Consider the following 17,281-nt stretch of genomic DNA (forward strand, 5'->3'; position numbering starts at 1 on the left):
ATTACATATATATCTTAGAATTCAAAGTAAGTCTATTAATCTTTTTAATATAAAACATTTCAACAATTAAAATAAATTACGAAACCAAAAAAAAATTTAGAAAAATAGTAACCAAAATGATGCTCTTGAGATATAAACTTTTAGCAGCCAGTTTTGTTTCTGAAACTTAACTGACCTGAACAAATTACTATATATATATATTTATGGTATTTCTCAGATATATATATAGTAAAAACTGCAAACAAAATTGGCTACTGAAACGTTTTGGCTTTGTAAAGAATTGAAAAAATCTTAAGGAAAATGGAATCCACCCACACACACACTCACAAATTATGTTCAGATGATTATGAAAGAGCACGGAATTGTTAAAACCGAAGGTAACTAAGTACATTCCATAAGAAACGCAAGCGCTATGAGGCATTCACAATTAACAGAATGTAACGAACCCAACGTTCACATACCGAAAAGCAAACCGAAAACTAAAGCTAAAAAAAAATATATTCACAAAAGAAAAAGAAAAATTAAAATAAAATATTAATGGAGTTATAAGTACCTTGAATTAGCTGGTAGAAACTTAACCAAAACAAAGTATTATTGCTAGAAAAAGAAAAATGAAAAATGAAAAAGAAAAAAATCAACTTTTAATTTGCAACTTAATTTTATATACCAACTGTCTATTTAAATGTTAAAAATAAAATACTTAAGTGTAAACAAAATATAAAAATTTGTTTAAACAACATAAGAAATTAAGAGTGGTATTGAATAAAAATAATAAAAAATAAAAGATCCATTGAACTATATATATAAATATACATACATATATATATATAAATATACATACATATATATATAAATAATTACATATATGAATGCCTAAGTAAATATATATACATATATACAATTATGAAAACTAACAATGTATGTATGTATGTATACATGTGTATATGCCCCGTGTAAATAAGGAGACAAGCTACATATTTCATATGGATGCAAATGAACGTTGAACGCGAACAAGAAATAATTATAATAGTTATTATACACCAACCAAAAAAACCAAAAAAAAAAAAAAAACTAACAAGTGATAATTTGTTTATATTTTTCCAATGTACAACAATTTGCAAACAATTTTTCATATAATCTTTTAATCTTTTATATCGTTTACTCGAAATTAACTAACTAAATTCTTAACATACATAAACATATCTTTGCAATTTTGCAACAATTATGCGTTTCTCTGAGCATATTTTTGAAAGTTTTAAATTTTAATATACAAAACTTAGTACTAAATACTTATATATATATATATATATATATATATATATATACTATATACATATATACGATATTATACGTAAGCCACAAAACTATATCACAAACATATCAGCGTATAGAAACTATAAATGTTATAAAACGCAAATTCAAGCTAACTGCAAATAGAGATCAGATTAATCTATATATAACCTATATCTGTAGGCAAATATGCAACATATCAATTATAAAATAATAAACAGACACAAATGAAAACATATCAAATATGCAAACAAACGAAAAATAGTAAAAAGTCACAAATAGCTAATTGTTAAAGAGATTTTAAAAACTAGCAACTGTTTCAAATAAAATTTTTTTTTTTTTTTTTCAATAATTTATTTTATTTGAAACTTTGAAGCTCTGCAACTTGTTTCAGCATTTTAAGCCCAAAACTGACCCAATATTTATTAAAATGCTGAAACAATTCTGCAAAACTTTTCACAACAAGTATTTAATAGGAAAAAGTATATAAAATTAATTTCATTTTAATTTATTTCATACTCGTTTTTTCTTTTTTTAATAAAATAGTTGCAGCCATGCGTACGTTACGTAACTGTATGTGTCAGTATTTCTATATTCAAATATCAATAGACATATCTGAAAATGTTATAAAAAGTCAAATAAGTATTGCAGCAAACAAGAGTTAAAATACTCTTCAAAAATCATTAAAAAAAAAATATATTTAAAAAAATGACATGAAGAAAAAATCAAATCAAAAGAAAACAAAACTTGAATTCAATTGCAAAAGAACAAAAACTTTAAACGTATTTTAAAAACAATGAAAAAATAAGATTATTAAAAATTCTATGTGTATATGAATATAGATTGAAATGCAGAAACCTAAATACAATTTTAAGCATTCCAATGAAGCTATTTCCTTGGTGTGCCGTTTTAAAAACAATCCAAATGTGTTTTATTTTGGGTAACTATGGAACTATACTTTCAGGAAACGAAGTCATATTAAATTGCATAATCTTCGTTTATGGTAAAGAAAAAACTTTGATATGATAGAAGACATCCATGTCTTTAAAGCTGCCCAATCTAACTACTCTTAAATATTGAAAAGTTTTTCTTGTAAGTTGTAGAACAACATATCATAGCATAATACATAGATGTATGGGAACTTCAATTTATAATAAAATTATTATGGTATAGAAAAAAATTGATAGAAAACATATCCATAACATATATATTCATATTTTATACTATGTGAGAAATATTTCATAATGAAGATTGTAAATTATGAACTTGACGAGTTCTCATGATTTGTATCTTTCCGAATTTCAATTAGTAATCATAATAATGTCGTCTGATTTCATTAATTAATTGAAATCGTTAGGTTTTTATGGGCTTTGCTTGTTTCAATATGTGCGCAAAGCAAGTTTGAATTCAACAAGTGCGATAAGATATAGCACTCCGTCTGTTTGGATTCCTACACACACAGACACACTCACACTCAGACAATCTCTTGCACCTTTACTTTCGCCCAAAACAAGTGGAAAGAGAATGAGAGTTGTTGAAACACACATTTTGATAGCATCTCAGTTAATAGAACAGCTGAGAGCTAGCCGAGTCGAGCGATCTCTTCGCAAATAGAGCATTTCGTATCTCTGTTACGTTTCGTTTTATAAGTATTCTAATCAGTTGGGAGACGTTTGCATTGGGTGTCTCATTTGTGCTTATGATAGCCTTGATAGTATTTGTATTTGCTCGCTGCTGATTAGAGGCTCTCAATAGTTGCTGCCTTAGTCGCATTTCACATTCTAACGCACTCGGTCAGCGATTTAGCGGCGTCTATCGCAGGTGTTCTGGTGTCTGTTACGATCATACAGCTCGCGTAGACGGTAATCTATCATCTTAATGATTGATTGGAAGGCCAATGACTTTATAAGGAATATCGGATTATAGCTATAGTGCAGTGTTAAAGCTAGACGCCTGCAGATTCAATTTATTTGGCTGCCTAAAAGTATGTGACAGTGTTGAGTAACGCCAAAAAAGCAAACAAAAAGTATATCAAGTATTATGAACTGTTCCTTAAATTGAATTCTGAAAAGAAAAAATACAAAATGCATGATCCCAGCGATTATGATTCAGTCTGTAGTGACGAGGATTTCATGAATGTTATACAGGGCGCTGCAACGCCCCCATTAATGAACTATGATGAATTTATGGTAAAAACCATGGGTAAGTATTTTAATTTTAAGTGCACAATCAGTTTATATTAACGTATAACATATATGGGTAGATATATATATATATATATATATATATATGCAGATATACGTCAGTCCACATTAGAACTGTCAACAGCTGTAGCTCTCTCTTATCTATCTGTTTGTCATGGCTTTAAATTTTGATAAAATACCGTCGTATACAAACTTTTGCATATGATGATGTGAAAAGTCAACCCATAATAAATATAAACTACCAGATAATGTTAGAACTCTATATGTAATACTTAACTAAAGACAATAAGAATCGAGAAATTAGCTCAAATATTATATGTAGGCTTTTTATTATATCTCTTATACAAATGCAAGTGAAAAGTACAAATTATAAATATTTACTGAGATACAAGCTATTTTCCAATTTGACTCTCCGATGCCTATCAATTAATTCCAATTCGATTTAAATTGATTGCCTTCTCTGCGAGCACCAGATCCATTTCCATTTCCATTTCCATTTCAATGCAACAAAATGAAATTGGAACTTTTGAGCTGCTGTGCTCTCAGCGCGCCTCCCAATGCAATCTGCTCTCAGAGCGCATGCTGTTAGTTAACAGCTGGGCCAGCAGCTTCAATGCCGAAGCCAACATGCTCTTAAGTTTCATTTTAACGTCAATTATATCATATCATAGAAATATATTATATAAATTGCAGGCTTATATTACATTTACTCCATATAACCATATTTGTTTATTTATTCATACGCAGAATATAAATAAACACATTGTGTTGGTAGGTCAAATAATAGCCGTGAGTAATGGTAGTGAATAATGGAAGCACCACCGTTAACAGTACCTTCTTCTGTGGCTTGCCCGCTCTTGCGTCGCTTAACAGTGCTGGCAGTTCACTTAGCTATTTTTATCCATCCCGATTGTGGTATATATTTCGATCAATATTAAACATTTTATATAGTTAAATAAGTATGATTTAATAAACGAAATGCTGTTACATTACAAGAGAATTATCAACAACAATAGACGTTGCTCATTTTGTGACATAGTAGCTGAAATGTCGTTGCTCACAAATTTAGCCGAAGTTTTTAGCTGGCGTTTTGTTGCCTCTCAAAAATAGCTGGCACTGCCGCTTGCTCTAAAGATCGGTTTGCTCCAATCAGACAGTCACGACAGCGCAGTCGCGCGAGAAACTTCGCTTTAAGTGCGCGGAAGGTTTTTACGTTTTTTTTTATGGTAGCGGTAAAACGAAACAGAAACAGAAACAATCAAAAGGTAAAGTAAAAAGCAAAAAAAAGGGTAGCTATAAAAACGCGTCGTACAAAGCACCGCCTCACACTGTAATATGCGCCATTAAAGTGGCTTTAAATGTTTAATTAAAAGTGTGTAATCCAAATGTGCGCTAAGCACAATGAGAATTCGCTCGTTTCGTTGGCTCAAAGGCTGTGCAAAAATTCAATTAAACGCGGACGCCGATGATGGCGTCAACGGCGCAGCAAGTTCAAGTGCAGAGTGATTGTGTTGTCGGTGCCAAGCAACAAGTTGCTTATAGAAATAACATAATAATCATAATCCTATTGTTTAATTAAAGTGAAATATACATCAAATATAAATATTTGTCGTACCTGCTTGACCGTTTGTGTGTTTATTTCTAGCGAAAAAACAAATTTTCTGTGGCATTTTCTGCCTTTAACTCTTTTTCTTGTTCCCACACATACATACACACTTAAACACAAATACACACACGCACGCATTCATATACATATAACATCACGCTGCCGCACACAGGCACACAAATTGTAGTTGTTTTTACTGCCTGATTCTTTGACTCACAAATTACCCGAGACGGCAACAGCGACGTCAGCAGAGTTAGCGGCAGCGAAACTGTTGTCTGTTCCACCATGCCACTGTTTCATATCTGGTTTTCCCTTTCCATGCGCGTGCTTGCGTATTGGAATGTGCTCACTACGTGTTCCATTTTACCAGCCGTTCCAACTCAACCTCAACCCGGTGTTTGTTTTCTGATCAAGCACCAGAACGGAAGAGCGCAAGAGAAACAACCACCTGTGTTGCTTCTCGCTCTCTCTCTCTCTCGCTCGCTCTCTCATGTGCTGCGATAAGGAATACACACATTGATAAAATGAGAAAAAAACGGGCTGCACTATCAAAATAAGTAAACAACAAACTAAAAGGCGTGTTAAATTAACCAAGCCACAACAAATGGCATGCAAACAAACTAGAAACTCATTAAGGCAATAGCTCTCTGCTGTTTAACGGTAGTTTCTTCTGCTCTCCCACTCGCTCGGTCGCCCCCTCGCTTAGCATTTGTATTTGTTTAAGTGTTTGTGTTTTTTTATGCTGTGCTTGACATTTTTTTTTCCATTTTTATCTTTTACTCTCTGTGTTTATTTTGCTTTTGCAAACATCAATTTCAAGGCAGGTACGCTGCAGGTGTCAGTTCTTATTTCTTGTTTCCCACCAAATTTTGCACCTCATATTTGTATAAAATGTTATTTATCCAGAAACCCACGAGCGCGCCTTTATTTTCAATAATTTCCGCGAAATATTACGAAATACAAGAATAAAGGGAGAAGCAAAAAACAAGTGAGAAAGTGAAAATAATGTCAATGAAATAATCATAAATAGAGTCTTACGACAAAGAGAAGTGGAATAAAGGCTATGTGATTCAGCAATTTAATACAATCAAAAATTTGGAAATAATCGAATTACGTGTTTTCAACCCAACGAAACTCGGGATCTAACCCAATTTTTATTAAGAGCGACTTACGAAAATGGAACCAGCAATTTTAATTGGTAAGCAATGGAATTAATATTATTATGAAAGTGAACTAAGAATATTTATAATATAAATTAATTATGACATCTTTAGAATTTCAATTACCAATCTCTTGATATTTAAAAAAATATAAAATTTAAGAATAAACTAATAAATTGATTTAATGTGTAAAATTGGGCGATAAGATATATGTATTTCTATATGAAATATGTAATAGTCGACTAAAAAATACACGGGACTATATTTCACTATATAATCACAGGAAAACAATATTTATTTAATACCATGATGAACCATGATCTCTAAATATCTATCTTTTGGATATTATCTTTAAAAATATTGAAAAGCAATAAATTTAGCTGTTTCTAAGATCATATTCGAGTTGAGATCGGCTACGTATAGATCACAGAATGTATATCATGGACCGCACAAAAAGTATTCTTTATGCATTAATATCACTGTAGCCCGTTCGTTATTGATGAGTTGCAGAGTTTATGGTGTCGATGTAATCAATATTGATGATCGCATTGCCAGAGAATTTGAATTAATGATACAGTAGCTGAAATCATAATGGCTAGCAAATTACGGCCTGCACTTAGGAAGTCCCATTGCAAATGGAAAACCATTAAAAAAACTTGAACTAACAAATTGCAAAGTTGTAATCTTGAGTTATACAGACAGCTGCATATGTGTGTATATGTATATGTGTATATCCATAAATTTTATGGGGCGCAAGCGTTTTTCACTCACATGTGCTCCACATTCAATTGAAGACAGACGTACGGACGGGGAGACTGAGAAACGGACAGTCAGTCATAGACACATGTGGCCAGATGCAAATGCGCATTCGCATTCCGCAGCAGTCAAAGCCAGCAGCAGCAGCAGCAGCAGCAGCAGGAGCAGCAGCAGCAGCTGGTTGTGGCAGACAAACCAGAGACAGACACAGACACAGACATGGACAGGGACATGGAGACAGAAGGCCCAAAGTTAAGCCCACACACACACACACACAGACACACATACACATAAATTGTGGCAAATGGCAAATACAAATTGCTGCGGCTCGATACCAAATCGAATCTCAATTACCGATAGACCCAAACACTCTGCCTACAAGCCTCACAGCGGTTGGAGCTCATTAGTGCGCGGGTTACGCAACGGGCAGAGGGACGCACACAAGACACACACATACATATGTACATGTATATATATTTGAATATTATTGTTGTCGTCGTGCTTATAGAGCGAAACCGCCAGCGCCGGCAATTGGACCACGCCCGCTAGTTGTCTGATCATTAAATGCTCAGTGAAACGAGCTATGCGAGAAATGCAGATGCCCACTCTCTGGCCGTGTGTGTGTGCGTGTGTGTGTGCGCTTGTGAATGGGGTGTGTGCCCGTGGCGGGCGTGTGCAACATGTGGTCGCAATTGCCAGTTCGATGCGAGCTGACAATTGTCAGGGCTGGTGCAAAGAAATTGTTTAATTTCTGAAGAAATTAAACTCAAATGGGGGCACGAGCTTTGAGCTTTTTGCGTAGTCTGCTGCTTCTTCTTCTTCTACTTCTTCATCATGTTCCTTGTCAATGGGGTTAATTTAATCGGGGTCTGAGTGCTTGTTAGGCACAGTCCCAAAGATAAACTAAATGATGCTTAAAGTGCGGTCACGCAATTGGCGCCAAACTGATGATTCAAATTAACTGTATTTACTACAAACAAACATATGTGTACATGTGTGTGTGTGTGTATATTATGTACATATATACATACATGTTTTACATATGCATATATATATTTATCGAGTTGCTTCCTTTCGACTCTCCCTCTCGCTCGCTCTCTCTTCCTTTTTAATTTGTATAACCAAATATTTTTGAAGCGCGGAATGTAAATATTACTATTGATATATATATATGTACATATATAATTCAACATTGCAGTCGAGCTTAAGCGGCTGCAGAATACTCGTTCAGGGCTTAGAAAAATTGCTATTTTGGCCAAGCCCCATGTGGCGTACCATATTACTAATCTCACGTTGAATATGGATTATATATATTGTAGGGCAATTCCTGTTTTGCTATGCCTTCATAATGCTTCATAATGGTCAACATATTCTTTTTCATTTCATAAACGAGTATACACTTCAATAACTGCATTTTAATATAAATTTTTAATTGAAAACAAAAAAGAGCAATTTCTTTGATAACATTTCGTAAATTGCAAGTTTAAAAATTGCATTCAATTAAAAGAAATATAAACTCAAAGTGAATATTGAAGAGGTACTTAATTAATTTTTGTCTGAAAATATATCAGATTTAATTTGTATTACATAAGGGGAAAGCAATAAGTAGAGGCTCTTCTGGGATAAGCGCACGTATCCCTACCGCTCTCTTCAAAGCCTATATTTTAATATTCATTTGGCTCAGTCTAAAGTACGCTCTTATCGTTAACAAACTTGTTTTACTAATTGTGTTCGAACGTGACTAGTTATTGCTCTGCGAAACTACATATGTATGTTTGTATAGGTGTATATGTGCGTGTATGTGTACGCGTATATAAACAAATACACAGCTGTGTGTATTGTATAAGCACTTGTAAGTTTGTTGTACGAACGCTGCTCGTAACTGAAAGTAAACATTGCACCGGCTGTCAACAGGCATTAGTAATGATAATAGTTAATAATAGTTAACGTTAGCTCCGGGCGAATGTTCTCCCGCCCAGCGAGGCGGGAGACGAGCCATGTCTAATTAGAAAGTTTGACTGGCCAATAAGGCAAATTGACTGGCCATATGGAGTGGCCAAGATATCAAGGTAAAAGCAAAAGCTCTGCTCACATCTCAAACTGAGTGAAATGCTTGCAATACTCACTTGACCATAAACGTTAGGATCCATTGACTTGGACTCGCAGCTTTGCCTTTTAACGCCAAGAGAGGCACGAGAAACCGCATTGAAGCGTCACAAATCATGGAGCTCGGATCGTATCGCTTTATACGTATATATACGTATATATATGTGCAGAAAAAGAAAATATCACAGTTTAAAGTTCCCTTTCTCTTTTATGATCCCATGTATACAGAAATAAAATATGCATTTACTTCATTGCGTTTGCCTCGATGCACGCAACATCAATCAATGTGACTGATAAGACGGTTTGAGTTATGAATTGAATTAATATTGAGGGTAGTGCCACAACGCAACTTGCTGCCCATACAAATTGATTGGCTACACACTGAGAGAATGATTGGGCCTGTGATGGCGATCTACAGCTGCGATGCACTGGGCTGGGGCTGGGCACGTGAAACCCGAAGATCGCATTCGCTTTGAAGTTGATAATAGATAAATTGATAGATCAATTACTAGCCGAGTTTGCGGCTTTTTAGGTATTTGCTCAATTCATTCAATTTACCATATATAAGTGCAAAAGTCTACAGAGTCCAAGCTGATCGCTGTAGATCTTATTGAGATCATCTTTCATCTGACGCTAACGATCGAATATTATGTCACCTGTCTTCTGTTTTCACAACAACACTACAAATATGGTATATAGTTCTCTGTTTTAATTTATACGAAAGCCAGACATTTCGCAGTTCATTTTATTGGGATCTGTCAGCTTTTATTTATATTTGTCTTTATTGCGACCTTGACTAAATTGCCAAAAATAATTTGTATTCATTTTAATTGCAAACATTCATTCATTTTCATTTATTTATTGGCTTTTTAATTATAGTTATAAAGTTTATATATGCTAATTTTATGTGTACATACATATATTAATATTAATATTATTTTAAATTTGACAAATTATAGGGTAATTCCTTACCATATTCTTTATATAACTATATATGCTATAAAAACAAGATACCATGGCCACTATATTGTTCAGCTCATCGAGGTGTTTTAATTTTAATTAATTCAAAGAAACTATTATAATAATATATTATTTATTACTAAAGTAGCATTAACTAGTAAAGTTAGTATAAATTTTCATAATTCCAAAATTGTTTAAGCTTAGGCAAGCCTTTGCATGAGACATAAAACTTGATTAAATTATAATAATATTCTTAATTCCATTATGTAATTTACATTATTTAGCCGTTCTTCTCTTAAAATTTGCAATTGCAATTATTTAATTGCCTATAATTTTATGAGACAGACAAAGCGATTGAGCGAGCATCATCTATATAATATCAGTTATCTTAAATTTATATAAATGTTCGAACAACTTGAATTTACTTGTCCAACAACTCGCCAACAGCGCATAAATTAATAACACATGACTGGAAATCATTCTCACGCTTCAATAGGAAATGTTACGGCTATGCCAGCTTTAAAAGTCCTATCAATTTAATTGCGACAATGGGAATACAAAAAAAACAAAAAACATTTTTAAAAATATTATAACATACATACTATATGTATATAGGAATCTATATACATTTATAAATATCTATCTGTGTGTATATCTTCGTAAATTGTTCATTTGACTAGTCAGACATGAACTTGGAGGCACTTAACAATCAATCGACTTAAGTGGACTTTAAAAAGCCCACAGAGAATCGAGACATTGCCAAGTGAATGTCAAACATTACGAACTGTAAATATTTCGACGCCTTACTGACGCTATTGGTATTAACAAAGAAAACAAGAGCTCGAAAGAAATGCTGAAGCTAATCGTTGGCCTTAAAGAGGTGCTAATAATAGCTGTTTAACATAGCTGTTAAATGGCTGTAGACAATAATTGTGTGTAATATATTATATAAAACTGTTATTTTTCTATGATATATATAAGATTCCATTTCAGTCAAAATTCGGTTAATAATCTTAATTTAATTAATTCATTTTTACTACAATCAATACCTTAAATCTTCGGCTGAACACAGAAAATATTTAATTTAAAAAAAAAAAAAAAAAAAAAAAAAAAATATATATATATATATATATATATATATATATATATATATATATATATATATATATATATATATATATATATATAAATATATATAAAGTATTTCAATTAGATAAGCCATAACATATCATAAAAATATTGACAAAAACAAACTCCCATTGATTCATGTCTTTGTTTTTCAGTTAATCAAGAATTTAATTCAAAAAAAAAAAAAAAAAAAAAAACTTTAGTTATGTTAATTTCATTTAGTTTTTTAAAGTGAAATACCTAGATTGGCATTTGAATACCTACTTCTCTAACAGCTTTTCCATTAGCTAAATTCTAAAATGTAGCTCGACTCTCTTTCAAATGATTCAGCTGGCAATTGTTGTAAATACTGAAATTACTGAAGCGTCATTGAATACTTCCTGGGGGCAGCCGACAATGCCGACAATCTCCTGGCCAATGCGAGCATTTCCATGCGTCTGTATTTAGGAGGAACAGGCTATTCGCATTTAAGTCCCGCATTTTTTGGCCGAGAGTATGTGGCTGGCTATACAGAAGTGCTGCGGTCGGGCGAGAGAACCTGTTTGTGTTCAAGTGCCGAATCGTTAAGTCTTCTTCTTTCTCATGAGTGTGTACTGTCTCTGGAGTCGGGCCATCATTATCGTTGTTTGCATTAGTCAATGCTACCAGTAGTTGTTGTTGTTGTTGCTGCTGTTGTTGGCGACAACATTGCGACTGTCAGCAGAGTCGCAGAGTCGTGTTTAATGTATGAATGAATGTATTTCACGATAAGTAAATTCAATTATCCGCAACATTAATGAATGCGTAAAATTTAAGCAGCAATCGCGGCGTTTTGTCAGTTCAACACAAAAAACCTGTCGCCTAAGTGAATTCGTAATGAAATTTCTTAAGAAAGCCAGACCACGCAGCCAGACCACAATCAACCCAACCGAAGCGAAACTTAATAAGGCGTTAAGTATTCCGAGTGGGCCAGCGTCTAGGCTAGGCCCAGCACATTTTTCATGCAATGCCATCGTCACGAATTATCTAATTGCAAAGTGTCAAGAGTAAAGTGCTTTGCAAAACTGTTTAAAATGCTGCGAATAATGTTGCCCAATCTAAATGCATTTGAAATTAATGCTACTGGAGGCAGATTAAGGCAGTCAGAACTGGCTTACTCGCAGGGGATTATTTACCTGTAGTTTGGTAGTCTACATGGACTAGAAATACAGTTGGATATTACGCATTGATTAAGCTAGAAATTATTCACAAATATCAAAAATTTTAGACACAAAACTGGAAAGAATTGTATTGTAGCAATGGAACTTAAAACATATTAAATACAATTAATGTAAGAATAGTTATTAATATATTGTAATTAATACAAAAGATTTGTCAATACATAATAGTGAATTAAAATTAAATATTCAACAATTAATTTGTTTCACATTGCATTATAATTGCTTGATCCTTTTTGACAGCAAATTAATATTAATTTATATGTTTAAATTAAGTAGAAATACACTTAAAGCAAATTTAAGGTTACATCAAATAAATAATATAAAACAAAATAAATTAAAATAATAATTAAGGAAACTTATTAAAAAATAAAAATTAATAAAATAATAAATCAAACCATTCAAACTTACTAATTAAACTTAAAAAAATAATAAAAGCTATTTAAAAAAATCTATTTAAAATTGATTGCTATTATTTTAAATATTTTTTATATTGTTATATTAGTGCATTAAATATTCACTATAAAATGGCCCTAAGAATTGAAATAATATTTTCAACAAATGATTTTAGTTTATATCAATTTATTGCTGTTTCTCTCTCTAAATTTCATTATAAGCGAATCTAATTATGAGTAAAACTAATAAAAATACTGAGAAATCTTTAGGTACTCACTGCAATTGTTGCTATTATTATCGTAACCGTTATGCAGTACCAAGTTAATAATAACAATAATGTCACACCCTGCCAAGTAACGGTGCATGCTAATTTCAAGTGCTTCCCATCCGGTAAAATATGCAAATTCGCCAGCCTCGACTATCGGAAGCGCTGCCCAAAGTGTTGACCAAGCTGAGTTGAGCGGCGGCTTTAAAAAAAAAAAATAAAAATAAACATATTTGTAAAGCAACAAAAATGAATTAAAACTTCCGCTGGCACACGCTGAACTGAGCCCGGCCAAACGGCACTAGACCAATGCAGCCAACGCGTCGGAGAAGGCGGCCAAAAGCCAATTGAGGGCGTCGCAGCAGCGGAGGTGGGCAATTGTGGGGGCTTTGACTTTTTGTGGCTGGCTCGTTGGGCTGGCTGGCTGGCTGGCTGGCTGGCTGTTTCGCTATAGACATAGACATGACTTGGGTCTTGTTGTCCCCCACGTTGATAAGCCTTGTGGCAGACATTCAAGAAACACTCTCGTAGTGTTGGACATGCTGGCTGCCGGCCCAACTGGTTATCCCATGATCTTCTGACATTTTTCGGCGGTTGTGGCACACATTGAAATGCAGTTCGTATACTAATTTATGCGGGCCAGAGTGGCCCCAAATGTTTGTTTGAATGATGCATTTAATTTGCTGTAGCTGTAGTTTGTTCACAGACGACAACAAAAATGTGTTGCCTAATATGGGAACCTTAGCTATGTTGGGCCATTAACAGGCAATACACGCAGTTCGATGGAGCGCCAGTTAGTAGTACGGAGGAATTTTCAATCAGGTGCATAATTTGCTTGGAAATATATTCTGGGTTTCTTTCAACTTTGACATACAACAGCTGTTTACAATTTTATTTTATTTACATTTCGAAGTATTTCAAATGAAATGCTACTGCTCTGTACTACTTTTATCATTTTCATATATGCCACACTTTGATAAGTCAAAAACAATTTACCAATATTGTTCAAGGTTTCATTGTATCAAATTTAATTAGGGGGCTACATAAAAACAAAAGTCCAACTGCTACACTGGGACTTGATATGCTGCCAGCTATGCTCGAAGCACGCGAAAGTAATAAACACTTGGGCTTTACGCTTTAGTTCCATTTTTTAACTGACCCACATGGGATATACTTACGTATGTCTGCCTGTTTATATACAAAAGCATTACACACAAACAGTTCTTATTTGAATTCACAACGTTAGGGCCCTCACACTGCTCCGATTGAATAAAACATGGATGTGTGTGTGTTTTTTGCCATCTCCTTCAATCGTATTTTGCGATTTTTTTATTGAGAAGCAACAAAAAAAAGAGTATAAAAATAAATAAAAAACAATTGTTAGCATCAAACTTTATATACATACAAACAACATAACCAAATATATATGCAAATGCTGCACAGCAGAGCGAAAATACACTAAGACATATGCATATTTATTGTATGTATGCGCGATTATATGAAAAATTGTTTCAATGTCGAATTGATTTCATATATCGAATATGACAGACGTAGTGTGCAGCAATATATCTAGGGCAAATGAAAAATTTCTTATATACAAATGTCAATTTGTATGTATGTATGTGTGTATTAAGTAAGTGAAATAAGGCTTAAAGGAAAGTCTAGAATAACTTTATATTAATCGTTGAGTTTGCCTAGAAAGAGTTGGACATAGCAGCAAAAAATTTTATATATAATATTATTATATTATATTTTATGCTATTTTATTTTATCTTTTGTAAGTTCACACCTTTAATTATATTATTTAAATATTCCGCTTAAGTGCAACTGTAAACTTCGATAATGCGACACAGTGTCACGTACCAAGCGACTTATAAGTGGCGATAATCAAACTTTACACAGGCAATAAGACTGATAAAAAGTAAAAACCGTAAATAAATACAGTTACTGCGGTACATACAATATATGCATATACTTTTACCTACATACATGTGAATATATAGTAAGTAGCACAAGCCGCTTCATACAATGTGGGCGTTATGAATGAAATGGAAAATGCTGATTATGCTGGATGGTGTTGGTGGTGCGGTGGTGCATACCCCAAATGGGCTGTAAAATACAGCAACGAAAGGCAATTAAAATTGAAGCTGCCTGGGGTCATATTCACACAAACACATACACACACACACACACACATCCATATAACATGCCAGGCTTTACGGAATTGTCATTATAAACTCATGCCGCACAAAGTCGCTGATGCGTTCAGGGGCCTTGCCGTAAGAGCTATGAAAACATGGCTGATGCAAAATTTACGTACTTTCATAAATACACAGAAACGTATACTAAAAAAAAAAAAAAAAAAGGTGCTCGTTACGACTGACTGACTGACTAATTTATAATAAACCCTTAAAGCTTTTAAACTAGAAAGCTAGCATTTGCACATTTCTATGTTTATTTTCGATAAGAAGGTTGAATAAGTTTTATACTGAACATGGAGCATGGTCTGGTGAGAGTTCTCTTTCTTATTGAAACAGAATATGTTAAAGCAAGTCATATTTTGAAGCTCTCGATATATTCCCTATGGAAATTGCAGGTGCGTTTTCTTTTACAGGCAAATATTTGCAAAAGAAAAAAAAAAAAATGCAATGAAAATGCTGGTAAAAACTGTGTGAAAAGACCCTCCATAGGAATGACTGGCATCTTATATGATAGTAAATAGTTCGATAGTAATTTTAAGTTGCAAGAGATTCGACGTTACATGCTGAACAGGAATATAATATATATGTATGTATATATTACAGAAGTATTCTTCATGTATACAAGAATGTTATTAAATTAGGTATAAACAATAGTATGACTATACTATACTATACTTTGTTTTTAAACTTACAAAGCATTGATAAGAAGTCTTAAATAGCCGAGAAACTGTTTGCAATAGTTTTATTACAGTTATCATACATATGTATATATTTCGCAATATTCCCATGAGTTAAATACTGCCTAAGGAAAAGTTAATTAACATTCAGTTAATATTTTCCTGCTGCTTGTTATCTCTGCATTGTTGAATAAAAACATCGTTACAGTTTCACGGTTAATTGATATATAAATCAGTAAGCAAGAATTATTGTTTTCATTTTTGCATACAAATAATTGAAGTTGACTTGGGTTCAATTGAATAGTGAGGGATTGACAGACTGATGTCATTGCCATCAATACATTTGCGATTATTTCGATTTGCGGCTTTGTCACACTCCATTGTGTTCGAGCCAAGCACACACACACACACACATATACACAGCTCGGTTCACACCCAGAACGCCCACATGGCATCTGCTGACAATGATTGTTTTTCTGTTTGTAAGTTTTTTTTTTTATTGCTTTCAATTAAAAACCCATAAATCGGCATTTTTTGTCGTATCAGTCCAATAGTCAAAAGCTTATGAAAATAATAATTTTCGGTCGTGAATAAAAGTTGAACCGTAAATCAATAACATTTCATTTACTTACTGAGAAAAAGTCAATGTGGCAAAAGACACAAATGACAAATTGTTTATAATAAATATTCGTCTAGAAAAAATATATAAATATTATATATAGAACTAAACATTTTTCTTGATATCCATTTCATATTCATCACATTGATAAACGCTCATTTATTGTCTATATTTATTACAATAAATATTATAGAGCTAAAAAAAAAACTAACGAATTTTATAAATAAATAATTAAAAGGGTTTTTATAGCATTTTTGATAATGGTTATATCTTTTTTATGTTTAAATATATTCCTTGCCATAATACTTTATTTTATTATAAGATTTATATATATAGGATTTGTATACTTTAATGCAGTGGCCCTTAAGCATTCAATTATTACTTGGTATGCAACAAAATTTGTAATTTGTGTAAACAAACTTTGAAACAATATTCCGCCACATTTTGTTTATTGTTGAGAGCCCGCCTGTGGCATGTGCCGTTTGCCTCTGGGTCAACAACAACAACCACACACACGCCGAGAGAGACACAGCCATAACAAATATTTATACTTGCTACGCACATATGAGCATTTATACAAATGTTTATACGATGTGCTCGAGTGTATATGTGTGTCACGCACAGCGACAAGAAAACTCGCAAAGGTGAAGGAACTCTGGAATGAAGCGCTCTCTTACTGATAATCGACGCCCATTCAGCACTATCAGTCATATAACC

General features: G+C 33.1%; 1 protein-coding gene across 13 annotated transcripts in view; it reads left to right on the forward strand.

Annotated features, from left to right (window-relative positions):
- Positions 1-3,359: 3,359 nt before the first annotated feature.
- Positions 3,360-17,281, forward strand: part of LOC6573279 (dystrophin) — a 168,296-nt gene continuing 154,374 nt past the window's right edge. For 12 of the 13 annotated variants that reach the window (XM_044007349.1, XM_044007342.1, XM_044007343.1 and 9 more), the window contains exon 1: positions 3,360-3,492. In XM_044007349.1, the coding sequence (XP_043863284.1) occupies positions 3,375-3,492 (118 nt within the window). In that variant the 5' untranslated portion in view covers positions 3,360-3,374. Of the gene's footprint in view, positions 3,493-4,653; positions 4,760-6,006; positions 6,299-17,281 lie in introns of those variants that run through there. The other variant, XM_044007341.1, reaches the window with a different exon arrangement.

The sequence above is a fragment of the Drosophila mojavensis genome, unplaced genomic scaffold (assembly GCF_018153725.1).
Source record: "Drosophila mojavensis isolate 15081-1352.22 unplaced genomic scaffold, ASM1815372v1 contig_16, whole genome shotgun sequence".
Taxonomy (NCBI): Eukaryota; Metazoa; Arthropoda; class Insecta; order Diptera; family Drosophilidae; genus Drosophila; species Drosophila mojavensis.